The 18,515-nt window shown below is 40.1% G+C and overlaps 1 protein-coding gene and 1 long non-coding RNA gene across 7 annotated transcripts in view; both read right to left on the bottom strand.

Moving 5' to 3' along the window:
- Positions 1-18,515, bottom strand: part of RIF1 (replication timing regulatory factor 1) — a 61,412-nt gene that overhangs the window by 26,192 nt on the left and 16,705 nt on the right. For 5 of the 6 annotated variants that reach the window (XM_084798886.1, XM_084798887.1, XM_084798885.1 and 2 more), the window contains 11 exons: positions 16,748-16,865; positions 15,265-15,438; positions 14,960-15,070; positions 13,507-13,569; positions 13,292-13,392; positions 11,193-11,279; positions 9,631-9,701; positions 8,659-8,839; positions 6,537-6,644; positions 6,058-6,207; positions 125-224 (listed from right to left, as the gene is read on the bottom strand). In XM_084798886.1, the coding sequence (XP_084655012.1) occupies positions 125-224; positions 6,058-6,207; positions 6,537-6,644; positions 8,659-8,839; positions 9,631-9,701; positions 11,193-11,279; positions 13,292-13,392; positions 13,507-13,569; positions 14,960-15,070; positions 15,265-15,438; positions 16,748-16,865 (1,264 nt within the window). The remainder of the gene's footprint in view (positions 1-124; positions 225-6,057; positions 6,208-6,536; positions 6,645-8,658; positions 8,840-9,630; positions 9,702-11,192; positions 11,280-13,291; positions 13,393-13,506; positions 13,570-14,959; positions 15,071-15,264; positions 15,439-16,747; positions 16,866-18,515) is intronic. The other variant, XM_084798889.1, reaches the window with a different exon arrangement.
- On the bottom strand, positions 15,684-16,730 carry LOC311607218. Its single transcript, XR_014782560.1, has 2 exons — positions 15,946-16,730; positions 15,684-15,798 (listed from the first exon to the last, which is right to left on the bottom strand). It is a non-coding gene; the product is annotated as an uncharacterized lncRNA (long non-coding RNA).

The following is an 18,515-nucleotide window of genomic DNA, read 5'->3' as shown; positions in this document are numbered from 1 at the left end:
TTATTGATATTAGCAACTAATCTGATATGTTTGTAAAGAAAACTAAGAAAAGGCAGCTGTAAGAATTTTCCCTGAAATGCTATAAAATACTGTATAAGCAAATAAAGGTAAAGAGAATACTTACATTTGATTTTGGGCTGGTATTTACTATTATATGGTGAAAAGTCAATACAATCAACCATTACAACAATAATATGACAGATCCTGTCCAAGAATAGCAAATCCTAGAGAAAAAATTAAGTACGATAATCAGAAATTTTTACTGTAGAACAGGACTCAAGAGTCAACACACACAAAATTTTTTACTGTTTATGCTAAAATACATGGTCATTAGTACTTCCCAGTAAGGTGTTCTATAGCAAATACTGTGCTTCTCAACCCTAAGGAGAAAGTATTAATATTTATATTATCAAAAAAGCTGTTTCAACCAATAAATTCCATTGACTGACTGGGATCTATGCAAGGTCTTTGCCATAGCTCCACATAAAAATTCATCCTCCAAACTAGAGTGACACCTCAGCTGTGGAAGTGTTTGCTGATGTTGAAAGTATGTTCCACAACATTAGGCAGCTCCAGGGAATCTTACAGCCACTTCTGCACTCTGTGGGCACTCAACACATAAATGCATGCACATTTTATTTTAACTGAAGTAAACGGTTTTGTTTTGTTTTTTTAATCTACCCAGGGCCAATGGGTACATACATCCATTTTTTTGTTTGTTTGTTTGTTTGTTTGTTTTCTGAGACAGGGTTTCTCCTGGACTCACTTTGTAGACAAGGCTGGCCTTGAGCCTTGAACTCAGAGGATCTGCCTGCCTCTGTCTCCCCAAGTGCTGGGATTACAAGCACTGAAATTATTAAACCATGTGAACACAAACACAATGATGCAGTTGCTAAATAAGCTTCCTTTTCTTCCTTCTCCTCAGCCCAGAAGAAACTAAAATAGAAATTAGAAATGTAGGCTAAGGAGGCTGGTATAAAAGAACAGAAAAGGTAGCAGGGCGGTGGTGGCGCACACCTTTAATCCCAGCACTTGGGAAGCAGAAGCAGGCGGATCACTGTGAGTTCAAAGCCAGCCTGGTCTACAAAGTGGGTCTACGACAGTCAAGGCTACACAAAGAAACCTGGTTTCAAAAAACACAAAATAAACAAATAAATAAAAGAAAATAAGAGAACAGAAAAGTTAATATGGCTTTCCCCTCCCACAATCTCTACGAGCAAGAGTAGAGAAGAAAGAAGCAGTCTCCACCAACAAGATGAAACATAATACACCACCGACACTCACAAGGCTCCCTCTTATATTCCACAGGAGACAGGGTTCCACAGTGGGAACTGATACCAGGGTCAACCCAGGAGTCTAGGAATCAAGAATATCAGCCATCAGATCTGAATGTTTGTCCAGACTATGAGGCTAAGGACTCACCAAACACTGCTTAATAGACGTCTCTATTACCAGGTTCAGAAATCTAAGACTAGAGAGGGGAGTCAGTGGTTAAACGCTTTTACCCACCAAGCCTAATAATCGACCTTAAGACCCATGTGGTGGAAGGAGAGAACTGATCCAAGTTCAATACTGCAGTTAGATAGCTTTGGCTTGTGGGCTAACAATCTAACTGAAATAAACTCAAAGTTCAGTAAAAGGTAAAATTATAGACTAGGATGGCCAGCGTCCTACTCTGGCCTCTCCGTGCATTGTGTATCTCACACAGACTCAGACATCCCACCCCACATACATATATGTCCTCACTCCCACTCACCAAGGCGAGGGGTCAAGATGGCTCAAGAGATAAAAATAATTGCAACACAAACCTGACAGCAACCGCAGAACCTATTGTAGAAGGAAAAGACCAAGTCCTCAAAATGATCCTCTGACCTCTACAAGTGTTAGAACACAGGCTCCCATGCTGCCTGCCCTGAGTATTAACATAAATTTTTAAAGAAGGGGAAATGACTGAGGCTAACTGGTAGAATCCCTACATAGCATGCACGAAGCCTAACCAAATAAGCCAGCTATGGTAAAGAAAGCCTGTAACTACAGCACTCAGGAATGGAGGGAGAAAAACCGCAAGTTCAAACTTCTATAGTGCCCAGGTTTCCAACAGTGACAAACAAGGGATCTCCAGAACCTGATCCTCCAGCTCAATTCCTCAGCTCTCAGATCCTCAGTCCCACACCTACACTTCCATCCAACCAACTACAGAAGCTAAGTCCCAGCACAGAAACAAACAACAAGAGTTCAAGATAGCATATTCTCTCTAAAAATAAATCCCTTTATAATCGATCCAATTAAAAACCTGAATGGGCTTCCAAAAGGTTTACAACAATGGCTATACTCTTAATACTGAAAACCCAGAGATGAATGAAATTAGGATATCAAATAAAGACATGAAAACAGAATTCAATACAAAGATGCAAAAGACTAAAGAAAAGACCAACTGAAATGAAGCTGGAAATGTAAAGTTGTGAGCCAATAAAAATCTCAGTGGAGCCAGGAATGGTGGAGCAACCTTTTAATCCTAGCACTTGGGAGACAGAGGCAGATGGATCGATGTGAGTTCGAGGCCAACCTGGTCTACAAAGTGCGTCCAGGACAAGACTACACAGGGAAACCCTACCTTTTAAAAAAAAAAAAAAAATCAAAAACCAAGAACGTAAAAAATAAAACTCAGCAGCACTCGGGAAGCAGAGGCAGGCGGATCGATGTGAGTTCGAGGCCAGCCTGGTCTACAAAGTGAGTCCAGGATGGCCAAGGCTCCACAGAGAAACCCTGTCTCGAAAAAACCAAAAATAAAAAAATTTAAAAAATAAAAAAAAGCTGGGCGTGGTGGCGCACGCCTTTAATCCCAGCACTCCGGAGGCAGAGGTAGGTGGATCACTGTGAGTTCGAGGCCAGCCTGGTCTACAAAGTGAGTCCAGGATGGCCAAGGCTACACAGAGAGACCCTGTCTCGAAAAACAAAATAAAATAAAATAAAATAAAATAAAAAAATAAAAAAAATAAAATAAAATAAAAAAATAAAACTCAGTGGAAAAGCCTTACTAATAGAATAAATGACATGGACTAAGGGCTGAAGACATGATAAAGACGTTAACAAAATCCACTAAAGGAAGTGCTTTGGGACATCATGAAAACATCTAACTTTTGTATTATGGCCACAAAAGGCTATTTTATGAAAAGCACAGAATATATTTTCAATAAATTATAGAGAACAGTTTTCTACACCTACAGAAAAAGATGGCCATCATGTAAAAGCATACAGAACTTCAAAGAGAACCAAAAAATAAAAAGGCTGGACATGGTGATACCACCTTTAATCCTAACAGTCTAGAGACAGAGACAGGAGGATTTCTGTGGGTTCAAGGCCAGCCTGGTCTACAGACTGCCCCGCTCCCATCGCCCCCCCGCCACACAAATCCCACCCCACACACACACAAATAAGGAGAAAAATCATTTCACAATAAACACAGAATAAAGGAACTTTTGACCAGAGTTCTACAAGAGAAATACTTCAGTCAAGAAAAGAATGAACACAATCAAGCGGTCTCAGGGAATAAACACATGGAAGCAAATGATTATGTAGAAAATGCCACACGCATAAAACAAACAAACAAAAAACGGCAGGAATTAACACAAATCAGTATCTTTGAACATCATAGTCTCAACTGTTCAATAAAATGACTAAGACCAGGGCTAGAGAGGTGGCCCAGCAGTTAAGAACACTCGCAGCTCTTCAACACCCACAGATGGTCACAACAGTCAGTCTGGAGCTGCAACTCCAGCTCCCCTGCAGGCAGCTCATGCACACAGTGTAGACATACATGCAGGCAGAACAACCATTCACCTTATTTTCAACAGAAAGAAAAAAGAAACTGAATAGCACATTGTTAAAAAAACAAAAATAAACAGGACCCGATCCATCTCTACTGCCTCCAAAAAGAGGTTTCACCATCATAGACACCACTTTAAGGTAAAAGGCTGAAAAAAGGTATTCCAAACAAATGGATTTAGGAAACAAGTATATTCAAGTTCTGACAAAATAGACTTCAAACCAAAGTGACTCAAGATAAGGTCACTTCACACAATACACCAAGAGGATTATTACAAACCTAAACATATACACATTGGTACACCAAACTACTAGCTATAAACCACAAAGTGATAATGGGTGACTTCAATACAACACTTTCAGCAATAGACAGAAACATCTAGACAAAAACTGAGCATTAATATTAAACTTTAATGACTCCACACACCAAATGGGTTCAACACTACACGGCACGTAAACACTAAAGAATACACACAGGCTTCTCACCAGAGTCCACGAAACTTCCTCCAAAACTGAGCGCCAATTAATTAGGTTATAAAGCGAGCCTCAACAGGTAAGAAAATTGAAATAACATTCTGAATTCTAAAGCTAGTATCAATAGCAAGAATAATCATTTTTAAAAAGCCTCATAAAGACTCAACACACTAACAAATGCTAATGCAATCACTGAAGCAATTAGAAACTAAATTTTGAAAATTCCTAGAACTGAAGGAAAATTAAAACAGAACATATCAAATCTATGGGAACATGAAAGACAATCCTGCCAGGTGAGGTAGGGCATGCCTTTTAATCTCAGCACTTGGAAGGCACAAGCAGGCAGAGCGCTGTGAGTTCAATTGTCCAATGTGTGGTCCAGAGCAACCAAGGCTACACAGAGAGAGATCATTGTCTCGAAAAACCAGAAAAAGACAATCCTGAGGAAAGTTTGTAGGATTAAATAAAATTAAAATATGTGATCATATCAGTAACTTAGAGATAAATCAAAAGGCCTAGGTAAACAAGAACAAGCCAAACTCCAAAACAGTTGATAGGATGAGATAATCAAAACAAGGCAACAAATAACACTACGAACAATCAACAAAAGGAAGAGTTGTTCCTTTGAAAAGATAAGCAAGATTGACAAAGGGCAACTGTAAGGTAGAGCGTGCCTTTAATCCCAGCAATGGGACAGAAAGAACACACTTTTGCTAATACAAAAACTGCTTTCTGATTGGATCTGAGTTCTGCTTTACAAGGAGAAAATTTCATGCCTGGTACAAAATCTTAGTCAAAAGTTCACGGTGGTGGCGTACACCTTTAATCCCAGCACTCAGGAGGCAGAGACAGGCGGATTGCTGGGAGGCCAGCCTGGTCTACAAAGCAAGTTGAGGACAGCCAAGGCCACACAGAGAGAAACCCTGTCTCGGAAAAACAAAAAACAACAACAACAACAAACCATAGGAATTTGGCCTGCTGGTTCTAAGATTTGCTGAGCTCTATAATTTAGACCCAATCAAAAGTGGGAAAGCTGTATAGTGTGCTTTCTTTTCCATGCCAACTACTTCTGTGTTCTACAAAGATGATCTCACATAAGCTGTAACAAAAAAGCCAGACAGGGACAAAGCTCTATACAGCCATTCTCAGGAGTTCTCCTCAACATTCTTGGCCTTACCAAGATTCATGCTTTGATGCTGAGAACAGTTTCAGAAAAGGTAAACTGTAGCACATTTAAGATATTGTAAGAAAAGCTTAGACAGGCCAGGCACAGTGGTCCACACCTGTAATCCCAGCACACAGGGAGGCAGAGACAAGTGGATCTCTGTGAGTTTGAGACCAGCCTGGCCAACAAAGCAAATGCAGGCCAACCAAACCTACAGAGAAACCCTGTCTGGAAAAAAACAAAAACAAAACCAAGAACCAAACAAAAAGCTTAGACTAGGGTGAAGAGAAAAAGGCACTCCAAGGTAATAAAAGACCTGTAATTTTCTGCAACAACTAGACCTCTTATAAAGGAGCTTAAATAACTATAAACTTTTGAATGTTCTCTTCAGTTTTTGAAAAGTACAGGGAGTCAGGCGTGGTGGCGCACGCCTTTAATCCCAGCACTCCGGAGGCAGAGGCAGGCGGATCGCTGTGAGTTCAAGGCCGGCCTGATCTACAAAGTGAGTCTAGGACAGCCAAGCCTACACAGAGAAGAAATCTTGTCTCAAAAAAATGGAAAATAAAATTTAAAAGTACAGGGGAAAAACTCACTGAAAGGGCTTCGCCTTCCAAAGTGCACGCTATTTTAGAAGAAAGTTCTTCACAGCACAAATTCTCTTCTGCTGTTGCCACCAAAGCAGCGCAGCGAGCAAAAGCTCTATACAATTCCGACCAAGTTTTAAGTAAACTTTTCATGGTAGCCTAATAACAAAAAAGAAATTTTATAAATTGACACCAACGTACCAAATATATAGCACGAATAATAATACATCTTCAAGACTGAAAAAAATGAAACATTTAGCCTATCAGAGGGGCCTGTTGCAGCAACCCTCTGTAAGTTCTACAGGAACAGTACTAGAAATTAGCATAGGTCAAAAGTCAAAGGGCAAAAAGGAAAGCTCCCTTCCATTGTCCACTCCCCGTCACACAAGCATTCCTCCACCTCACAAACATGAAAAATCAGGATTGGTGCTAATCATATACATAGGCAGTATTTTCCAGAAAGGCACAAAATCCTTAAACATTCTTACCACAGGAAATGTCTGAGCTGAAAAAATATGGTTTACTGGTAAAGTCAATGCACCATAGATGGCACTGAAGTTATGTTCTAAGGCATCACCTTGATTCACTTCATTGGTCTGAAAAAAAAAAAAATAATGAAGTTAGACAATTACCATCTAATTCTGGTCCTACATGGTAACGTGTCTCCCCTGTCAAAGCTGTGTTCTACTAGAACGTATTCTAGAGATGCTGCACTTACAGCCTTAGGTACCAGAGTATGCCTTAGTGAAAAGGAAATAAACACCTGTGCAGAGTGAGTATGAAGTCAGCCTCAAGTGCGGTGATGTCAAACCCAACAAATGGCATTCTGACTTCCATGGGAAGCCAGCTGACATGATGTGGAGGCAATTCAATGTCAGGAACTGCTGGCTACCATATTATCTAAGGAAGGCAACAGGTCCAAAACAGAAAAGCAGACTTCTGGTCTTCAAAACTGACAACTTATGTTCCTACTTATTGTTGGAGCTAGAAGTACAGCCTAATTATCTGTAAACGTACTTTATTTTCTTGGGTTTGACTCTAGTACCTATACATAAAAGATCAAAAATTAATTCAAAAGAAAAACACCTTGGTCCCAGGACTTGGGAGGCAAAGGCAGGCTAATCCCCAAGTTCAAGGCCAATCTGGTCTACAGAGTGTTTCAGGATAGCTAGGGCTACAAGAGGAAACCCTATCTCAAAAAACAAAGAAAAAAATAAACATTAATTCTCTTGTTTTCACCACCAGTTTTGTGTGAATTTTGTTGTTCTCAGAAACTTTGGGGAACAAATTGAGAGAGAGAGAGATAAGCCCCCGTGAGCCTGAGGCCAGCCTGGGCTATGGAATCCCAGGGAATGCAGCTACAGAAGGGCAGCATCTCAAAACCACACACAACCTCAAACCTTTCCTAATACATTAGTCAGGCCAGTAGATTCATAAATTGCCTCTACTACAGTTTAAGGTGAACACTCTTTTTTGTTTTGTTTGTTGAGACAGGATTTCTCTATGCAGTCTTTGCTGTTCTGGAACTTGTTCTGTAGAGCAGGCTGGCCTCAAACTCAGAGTTCTGCCTTTCTATGCCACTCAAGTGCTAAGATTAAAGGTGTGAGCCACCACAGCCCATCTAACATGATGATTCTTAGAAATGCATCTATTTGGCTTCTAGGAGAACTTCTGGAGTCTTCATTTTGAGTTACTTAAAATTAACCTAAAGAAAGAAATTTGAACTTACACTTCACAAGCAAACAAAAATACCAAAACAAAGCAAAACAGAAAAGCCAACTTGTGTTCTTTATCTTATTAATACTCAAACCTATGAACACTTAAATCTCTAAGAAACACTCAATTAAAAAAAAGATTTATTATTTATTTAATATCCAGCCGGCATGCCAGAAGAGGTTGTGAGTCACCATGTGGTTGCTGGGAATTGAGCTCAGGACATTTGGAAGAACAGCTCTGAACAATCTCTCCAGCCCAAGAAACACTCAACTCTTAACAGGTCCCACACTTAGAGAAGGCTGAATGAGGCACCATGGCTTGACTACGGAGGGTCAAGTATGGTAAGCACACAACCTAAAGTCTAGCTTTGGGAAACTAAGACATGAATTCACCTTGGTTATAGAATAAGACTTTGTTTCAAAGGGAAAACAAAGCAAAGACCATTTTATATTGATGTGTATCAGATAGAAAACAATATAAGTATTCAAATGATCCAAACAATGGAAGGATGGGGCGGGAAAGCACACAAGGTAGGAGGCCAGTGTAGGCTAGACAGTGCGACACTGACACAGACCATCACAGGAGGCAGGGATTATCAGCACTATTAGAGGATAAGGAGCTGTCTGCCTATACTATCACAATAGAAAATAAGTCAGATACACCAACCAACCAAGCACTAACTGTGTAAGAAAAAGCAAAGTATTTCTCTTTTTATTTAAATTCCTATTTGTGCTCTTTCCCAAAAAAAAAAAAAGGGGGGGGGGCGGAGATGAGGAGCATGATAAGACTGAACCCCCTAGCACTGAGAGAGCAGAAGACCAGCCTCATCCACATCGCATGCTTTGTAAATATTAGTCCAGACTCAGGGAGGGAGACATGGCAACTGTGTCGTACCTGATGGATCACATCAATCAGAGGAGTGACTATAATACTCCACATTCTCCAGAGATGCTCCTTGTTGGCCAACTGCTTTGCATTTTGATTGATCACACTTAGTACAGAGTCACTAAAAGCTAGTGGTGAAGTCGGACCAGAAAGCACACAGCCCACAAGCGTTTCTAGATTGAGAAACAACCTAAAAAATGTGAACAATGGATCAGAATGATGTACTCATCCTAATGATGTTTTAGCAAAACTCTAGAATTAACAGCTGAACACAAGAAACAATGAATTTCTAAGTCCATTTTATTATTTATCCCCTCAGCCCCTAATACCACCATGACCTACTTTTTAAAAATTATCTTTGTTGTTTTAAAATTTTTATACCATGACAAAGAGCACTTGTTCTTTCAGGGAATCTGGGTTCAATTCCCAGACCCCACATTGTCACCACACAAGACTCAGATCCAAGGGATTTGACACCTTCTTCTGGCCTCTAAGCATACACGTGGTGAGGACAAAACACACATTTTTAAAAAAAATTTTTTTTTTAAATTATGGCACAAAATCTGGGGGCAGCAACTGTAATGCCAGCCCTGGGAATCTGACACAGAAAGTTCTAGAGTGACATTGGCCTGAGCTAAAAAGCCACATCAAAAAAACCACAAATGACCAATTGAGCATGGTGTTTCTATCGATAATCTAGCACTCAATATACAAGAAAAATCAGCAATGAAACTGGGGTTGGTGATACAAGCTTTAGTCCCAGCAGAGAGAGGTAGACACCTGTGCGTCTACATAACCAGAGCAGACAGAACTACAGACCACGGTCTAAATAAAAACAGCAAACAGAAAGGGTACAATAACAGACACCTGTTATCTTGTGGAGAGCGAGGAGAGTAAGTTCAAATCAGTCTCTTTACAGGCAATCCTGAGCCTCATGAGACCATGACTGGATTTAAAATAAAAAACAAGGTACAGACTTACTTTTCATCTCCTACACATTCTAAAAGATTGTTGTTGAAAATTAACTGGATTAAGAACAATGCTGGAGTTCCCTGAAAAAGAAAGAGAACAAAGTCATAATTCCCAGTAAAAAGAACTGCAAGTTTTTCCCTCTACAGTCACTTGACTTATTTTAGCATGAAAATTTTAACTTTTAGCAGCATTATTAGGGTATGATGACAACACGAAGTTTACATTTAAAACCACACACAATGCCAGGCATAGTGACACACACTTATAATCTGTCCTAACACGTAGTATACTGAGGTGGCAAGATGGTCAAGATCAAGTCTGTGTGAGAGACTGAGACCCCATCTTCCGAACAAACAAACAAAACAAACCAGGCATGGTGACAGCGTACAGGAGGCAGAGACAGATACATTGAGTTTGAAATGTAGAAGCAAGCCTGGTCTATAGAGCAAGTTCCAGATCAACTACATAGCCAAGGTCTTTTTTTTAAAGCTAAAGGGAGGGTTCAGTGGCTCAGCATGTATTCTGTTCTGACAAAGGGCCGGGCTTCAGTTCCCAATGCCTGGGTCAGGTCCATCACAGCCTCCTTCAACTCTAGCACCAGGAGAACACGTGTGTGTGTGTGTGTGTGTGTGTGTGTGTGTGTGTGTGTGTGTGTGTGTGTGTGTGTGTGTGTGTGTGTACGTACGTACGTACACTCCCAGACCCACATAGAAATAATTTAAAATGACGAAATAAAAATATTTCAAATAAAAATCAAATCTACCTCTATGCTCTCATCATAGTCCTTCTATGAGAAACCAAAGAAGGTAAGGTGTCAAGTGTTTTAAAAAAACAACAAACAAACCACTAACACACTAACCTAAAAACAACAAAGTATATGTCACATTATTAAGCTAATATTACTAAGCTTTCAAATAGTCTAGCAGTGGCCAGTAATATTATTCCACACAAACAGGAAACTCTCTTTCTGACGTCCATTATTTAATCCATGAAAAAATGTTCATCTACTTACGAGCACAGCACCACGTTTAATTTTCCACAGTGATCTATTATTTTCCTTTTTAACTTCATCAACAAAATCCAAGTATTTATTTATTTATTTATTTTAAGAAATCTAGCTATCGGATGAGACCTGATAGGGTGTGGTCATACAGTGAGGCAGGAGGCCCCTTCTGTCAGAAGTCTAGGGGAGGAAAGTAGGGCGAAAGAGGGAGGGAGGGAGGGAGGGAGGTAGGGAGGGTGGGAACAGGAAGCTACAAGTAAGGGGATAATAATTGGGATGGAATCTGAATAAATTAATATAATAAATTTTTTTAAATAAGAAAAAAGAAATCTAGAGCTGGAGAGATGGCTCAGCGGTTAAGAACACTGACTGCTCTTCAGAAGTCCTGAGCTCAATTCCTGGCAACCATATAGTGGTTCATAACCATCTATAATGGAATCTGATTTCCTCTTCTGGTGTGCATAAAAACAGAGCACTCATACACATAAAATAAATTTTTAAAAAAAACTAAAGAATTTTTGTTTTGCCAATCTTTATCATATAACTACACTGCATTTAAGATACTTGCATTAAGAATATCCATATTAGCAACCTGATATGCTGGTGAACCTAATACTTTCTGAGGAAGTCCTTTAACTGTAATTTCCATGAGGACCTAGGAAAGAAACATTTTACAGTAGTTAGCCATAAAAACCTGAAAAGCTGTTACTCAGTAAAAATCTTACACTGTCATCCATATTTCTGATAATTTATTACAAGTAACCATCACCTGTAATTCATTACAGTATATTCAGTAATATGTATATATTCATTTTAAAAATTAAAAAATATAAAGACCTTTCACCTTGTTACAATTACTATGACAAGAAACAGCTGGGCGTGGTAGCTCACGCCTTAAATCCCAGCACTCAGGAGGCTGAGGCAGGCGGATTGCTGTGAGTTCGAGGCCAGCCTGGTCTACAAAGCGAGGTCAGGACAGCCATAGCTACACAGAGAAACCCTGTCTCGAAAAAAAAAAAAAACTATATGAATATCTACAATTTAACTATTCTTCTAAAACTGAACCTCCACACTATTTAACTTTTACATTCTTAAGAGAAATTCTGCAATGACATACTATAATAGGCTAGAAGCTTGCTAATTACAAACTGACTCTCAGATTACAAATCCAGAGATGCTTAAGCCTCCTAAACTACTCTCCAAATGTTTACCTGTGCTCGTATTAAAATGAACTACAGTGTTAAGTGTCCTAATAGTTCTTAGTAAAAAACATTTTTGTTTTGGAAATACACTGAAGCTGAGCCTTCCCAGAATGCTCAGGAAGCATAAACTAATTTAACTCATTAAACAACTAAGAACATCCCCGCCCCTTCCCCCTCTGAGACAGGGTTTCTGTGTAGCCCTGGCTGTCCTGGACTCACTTTGTAGGCCAGGCTGGCCTCAAACTCAAGAGTCTTCTTGTCTCTGCCTCCCTGATGCTACTAGGATTACAGACTGACTACACTCTCTTGACAAACTGAAATTCAGAACTGATGGACCAAGAAGGCAATTTCCCTCAGCTGGACAAAGGGAATCAATCTACTCTCTTCTGCCGCCCTTAATACCATCTAGTAATGCAAAGTTTAAAGTATACCTTATTAGCAAAGCCAATGTTACTGTGCTACTGCTACCTAGCACTCTGGACATTAAAATATGTTCAAGCTGCATGTCCTTTATTCCATTCTTGGTATGAAGCTGGTGATCCCTTTAACCACTCTGCAGATGTCTAAAGCTGCCACGATTTATTATTCAGAGTGTTGCAAAGTCCTACTGTGAACCCCAAGATTGTGAACTGTAAAACCCTGCTTCTTGTTTGGTGTGGTTTAGCCCTAACACACACCTTTAATCACAGAACTTCTTTTTTCATAAACAGGTAAATATGGTGTGGTTCAGCTAGCCCTAACACACACCTTTAACACAAGATTTCTGTACACGGGATTTAATAAAGTTAACCCTAGGTCAGGAGGTGGAACAAGAAAGCAGCTGACAAAGATAAAAGAGTATATGGGCAAGTGCTTTGGCTTTTAGTTTTCTTTTTTTCCCTCTGGGACATGAGCTGAGTGAAGGTCAGCTGGGTGCTTCTCTGCACCCCCGCATATGGCTGGTAAGAGATTTACTCTTTTGTTCTTTTGTTTTTTTGAGACACGGTTTCTGTGAATTCCTGGGTTTCCTGGAACTCTCTTTGTAGATCAGGCTGGCCTCAAACTTGCCTGCCTGTCTCCTGAGTGCTGGAATTAAAGGCATGCACCACCACGCCCGGCATGGCTTTTTTTAAAGCCACAACACAGCTATTTACTAGATAGGTTTCAAATGACATTTGAATGGCACTTACAATACAGATGAATTGCTAGTCAATATTTGGTTTGTTTGTTTTTTTTTTTTTTTTTTTTTGGTTTTTCGAGACAGGGTTTCTCTGTGTAGCCTTGGCCATCCTGGACTCACTTTGTAGACCAGGCTGGCCTCGAACTCACAGCGATCCGCCTGCCTCTGCCTCCCGAGTGCTGGGATTAAAGGCGTGCGCCACCACGCCCGGCCAATATTTGGTATTATGCCAACCTCATCTGAGCAACTATCAATATATACTAAACTTCAATATTAGACTTTAAGACAATTTATAAATATATTTACCAGGGTTTTTGATACAGGAAATACTTCTGACTTCACTATGCTTTCCAAAGACTTTAGTAGGAGGGTTAAAACTTCAGAACCTGATCTTTCTTTTCTGTTTCCTATGGAAGAGTGAAAGGAAGGATATAATTCCCTGATATTATGATAGGACAAGGTTGTCACACTGACAACGCACTTGTGCTATGAAGGTCACTGGCCATTGTGACAGTGCTTACCTGACTCAGTAACTGACTTCACCAGGCTAATCAGCTCCTTCCAGATTCCACTGACTACTGCATCTGCCAAGGAACACAAGCACCTGTAAGATAGGGTTCAGTTCCCAGTATCCCAGCTCTAAGTAACTCCAGTTCCAAGGAATCAGATGCCCTCTTATGACCACTTGGAGTACACCACACACACATGTAGACAAAATACTCATACACAACAACAAAACTTATTCTCTCATTCCTTATACTAAAGAAATAGCCATCTGAGCACTAATTTGAATATTTGTAAAACTGCTGTTTCAATTTTTTTAGAAGGACTACAACATGCTAATAGGTTGACCATATAACAAAAAATGTTTTCACTGTTCCTTTGTCACCACTTTTGAAAAAAAAAACAAAACCACAATGATTTAGAAAGATAACAGAGCCGTGTCTGGTGACACTGAAGAAGCAGAGACAGGAGGACTGCCATTGGTTCTAGACATAGACCAAGGTGCTTCCTCCAAAGAGTGCAGACTCCCCACACCGATACACTTTTATTAAAAACAACAATAAAATGGCTCATGACGCACTGCTCCAGTTTGATCCTGAGACCCCACATAGCATAGAGAACCAACTCCAAAAGCTGTCCTCCACACATGTAACATGGCAATGCATAAATATACACAATACATGTATAATAGGAGAAAGCTTCACCTTCCAAGCAGCTAAGGAGCATGTATTGCCGTATTTTGAGGTGACAGGCTCTAGGTTTGAAAATCACTTCAGCCTCAAATCAGAGGCCCTTGCCTCAACATCCGCAATGCTGGGATGGTGTCTGCCACCAAACTCATGTCCTCCCCCCAAAACAAGCCCTCATTCTGCCATGCAGGGTGACCTCAATACTCTCCTTACCTAATCTGTAGTGCAGGATTTACAAAGCTAAGCCACCATACCTGGCTGTACATTTCTTATACCCTTTGTTAGGCCCTGGACAAATTTAAATGCAGATATGAAGCCACAGAGCCTAGGCTTGAGTCAGAGCTCTATTTATTAATCGCTATATAATTTTATACATTATTTCTATGCACAACCTTTCTTGTCCTAGGTACCTTTGACATGCCTGGAGCATGCTGCAGACAAGACAGACATCAAATACAAAGGAGATTGACCTGCCTTTACCTTCCCAATGAAGTGGTGTAAAATCTAGCCAATGAGTTAACACCAAATTAATATTTGCTATTCTAATCTTCCTTTAAAATACACTTTTGGCCTGGTAAGATGGCTCAGTGGCTAAAGGCACCAGCTTTCAATCCTGATAGCCAAAATCGATTCTCAAGACCAACATGGAGAACCTGAGTCCCAAAAAGTTGCCCTCTGACATCCCCATGTGCTGTGGCACATGTATGACCACACCTGTACACACACAAATAAGATAAATACTTAAACACACTTTTGAATTCTAAAAAGTTGCTTCATTTACCTGAGGCATCTCCTCCAACTGCAATAAAGCTATCATGAACAGCAGTGATGAGTGTATGTGCATTCTTGGAGAAGAAAGAAGGGCTGCTGATTAGCGGGTGTTCCAGTGGCTCTAAATACAGGGAACAAAAAATCCACCAAAAGATTTAGGGAGCAAACTTCATCAATAAATAAAAAGCTGAACTCATTTCAAACACAAGAAAATCACTATTAGTAAGCTGTTGTGAAACTGAAGCCTCTACTCCATCCATTGGAGAAACAATATGGACTGTTTCTAACACATGAAATTATCTCAAAGACAAATACCTAAGCTCAATACAAGCTTGTGTTTCTTGGCAAAACTCAAGACTTCTGGACCCAACAAAAAATGCAGCATCATTTCCAGTCCCAGAAGCTGAATAGAAGGGATTGCAGCCATTCCGCCGGTGTTTGAACTCATGTTCACCCGAGCAGTTGCAGGACCTCCAAAAGGAGAAGCGCCTTTAAAAGAGAAAGACCAAGTTATTTTCCCTATCAATACAACATACCTATAAAAACATGATGCAAATTTCTCAGGCATTAAGACAAACCTTGAAAATATCCAATCCTTTCTGTAACCTGAATAGAAACTCTGAAGTGTTGAAAAGGTCTAAGTTACATGTTTTAAGTATCTTTTAATGTTCGTGTACATTATGTGATTGTTGATTGCTAAAAAGGCCTGTGTAAGTACTAGCCAAATCTTGGTATTGTTATTTCTTTTTTTTTTTTTTTTTTTTTTTTTTTTTTGGTTTTTCGAGACAGGGTTTCTCTGTGTAGCCTTGGCTGTCCTGGATTCGCTTTGTAGACCAAGCTGGCCTCGAACTCACAGAGATCTGACTGCCTCTGCCTCCCAAGTGCTGGGATTAAAGGTGTGCGCCACCACGCCCGGCTTGTATTGTTATTTCTATGGCCCATCACCAGTCTTGTAAATATGTATTCTTCCTCACTTGCCTATTGGCTGTAATCAACAAGTGTAGGGTAGAAGTTCCAGGAAGAGAAGTAAGCTGAGAGGAGACTTGGGGGATCCAGGGAACAAACAAGGAGGGAATAGGATGGACCACAGTGGAGTGGGGAAAGTACAGAGCTGGCCAGGTGGTAGGGTCTACCTAGAGAGCTGGCATAAGATCAGAATAGCTGGGAGACTGTGCAAGTAAAGGCCTAAGCTTTAAAATAATTAAAAAGCCTCCATGTCATTATTTTTACCACTAGCAGGTCCAAGAAAGTCTGCTATACTTTAAGACCCAGTTTTTCCATACAAGCACAACAGCATTTAAAGGAGTAGGATCTGGTTTTACCCATTTGTAATCACATCATTTTGAGGCAGGAGGACTCATGTCAGTTTAAGGCCAACATGGTCAACATAGTGGTCCCCAGGCTAACCAGAACTACATAGTGAGACCAAGTTTTGGTTTTATTTTTTTAAATCTCTCTGGGCTACATACAAAATGAGACCTGCGACAAAATAAATTAAAACACTAAACAAAACAAAATTTGTTTTCTGACTACCCAAAATAATCCAGTTAAAAAGTAATCAGTAACAAGCCGGGTGCCGTGGTGCATGCCTGTAATCCCAGCACTCGGGAGGCAGAGGCAGGTTAGGGTTAATTCGAGGCCAGCCTGGTCTACAAAGCAAGTCCGGAGGGGGGCAGGCTAAGCTCCAGAAGAGAGTGTGACCACTCCTTCAAAGACTCTTCAAGAGAAGGAAGGAAATCCTTCTCACCCTATGTCCAGGAGTGAGTGAACAGAGACTAAGAAAGGCAATCTCTCTCACCTTTATGTCCAGGACTGAGTGGACTTAAGCCAGGAGAAGTAGAGCCTCGAGGTGTGCTGCCTTGAGGTGAAGTAATACTATCAGCACTGATTATACTCTGAATCAGGGGCACACAAACCTACAGACAAAAAGGCAAAACAGCAATGATTTCATTATCAAGTTTGTAAAAGCTTTATAAAATATGTATTCTCTAAGAAGCAACCTTAAAGCAGGGCATGGTGGCACATGCCTTTAACCCCAGCACTCAGGAGGCAGAGGGGGGCAGATAACTTAAACTTAAAAGCTCACTTCTACAATTGCCCACTACCCGTCCCATCTATTCACTATGTTCTTCCAATTAATTCTTCCAATTAATATGTTGGACACCTAGATTAGACTCTTAGGACCTTACTGTGACCGAATCTGAAGATCTCCCTATGGCTTATCTAATACCAACTCTGAATTATGCCATATTAAACTTGGAAGGCTTCTATGTGAAATGCAGGAGCTAAGGAAGGGATAAAGCTCAGTGTAGATTCCCTAGTATACACAGGGTCCCCTAGTGAAGCCTAGGACTTCTGAAGAACAGCACTGCACTGGGGTGTAGTTCAGTTGGCATGTGTGAAATCCTGGTTTTGATCCCAGGATTGATCCCAGTACTGTAACGCTGTACTCACCTATAATCCCAGTGTTTAGAAGACAGAGGCAGGCGGATCAGAAGGCTAGTCTTGGCTACAGAGCAAGTTCTAGCCATGGAATCTGTCTCAAAAAAACAACCAAAACCTAAACAGCATAATGGCTCATGGCTCATCCACATAATACCAATTAACTCAAGAAAACAGAAAGAGCCTCAATTTCAGGCCAACCTGGAAATTGGTGTGGGGACCAAAAGGTGTGGGGACTCACCTTTTAAAATGAAGGGAACAGCCTAGAACAAATACTCTATCCAAAACAGCAGTTCTTGTTTATTTACAAATGTAAGAAAAGCACTTCAGATATACAAGTAAAATCTATCTTTTAATGTGTTTTTTTTAAATAAAAGATTTATTGTTAAGTATACAGCGCTCTACCTGCATGTACACCTGTAGGCCAGAAGAGGGCATCAGATCACATTATAGATTGTTAAGAGCCACCATGTGCTTGCTGGGAATTGAACTCAGGACCTTTGGAAGAGCAGCCAATGCTCTTAACCTCTGAGCCATCTCTCTAGCCCCTTCTAATGTTTTTTAAATTAGAAGCCAAACAAAAAATGCTTAGATCAGACTAAACATGTGTATACTGTCAGTGACTATTTTAAATGACTGCTTTTAACTATGTCATCTTGAAAAGGAGAAACAAAAACAAAAAGATTTTATTTCTAACCTTGTGGTATGGTACTTGCTACTTCACTAATGTTAACTGACTCACTAAAAAAGTTTATTTTATAAATCAAGAGTATCTGGAAAGAGATAGCTCAGCCTTTGAGAGCACTGGCTTGGCTGTTCTTCCACAGGATCTGGGTTTCATTTCCAGTACCCACATAACACCTCGCAATAATCTGTAATTCCAGTCCCAGGAATCCACGTTTCTGGCCAGCTCTGGCACTAGACATAGAAGTAGTGCAGAGACATGCATGGAGACAAAACACCCATATACATATAAAATGAGATATTTTTAAATAAAAAATAAATGCTCTATACTAGCAGGTATGTTGGCATTTGCTTATTAGAGGCTTATAGATAAATTACTCTGCAACACACTCAAGAGTTTAAAGACTTTTAAAAACCTTTAAAATAACTGAACAGGGCTG

Source organism: Acomys minous (genome assembly GCF_964271855.1).
Source record: "Acomys minous genome assembly, chromosome: 10".
Taxonomy (NCBI): domain Eukaryota; kingdom Metazoa; phylum Chordata; class Mammalia; order Rodentia; family Muridae; genus Acomys; species Acomys minous.
Note: the sequence above shows the minus strand (reverse complement) of the source record. Positions and strands in the feature narration are given on the sequence as shown.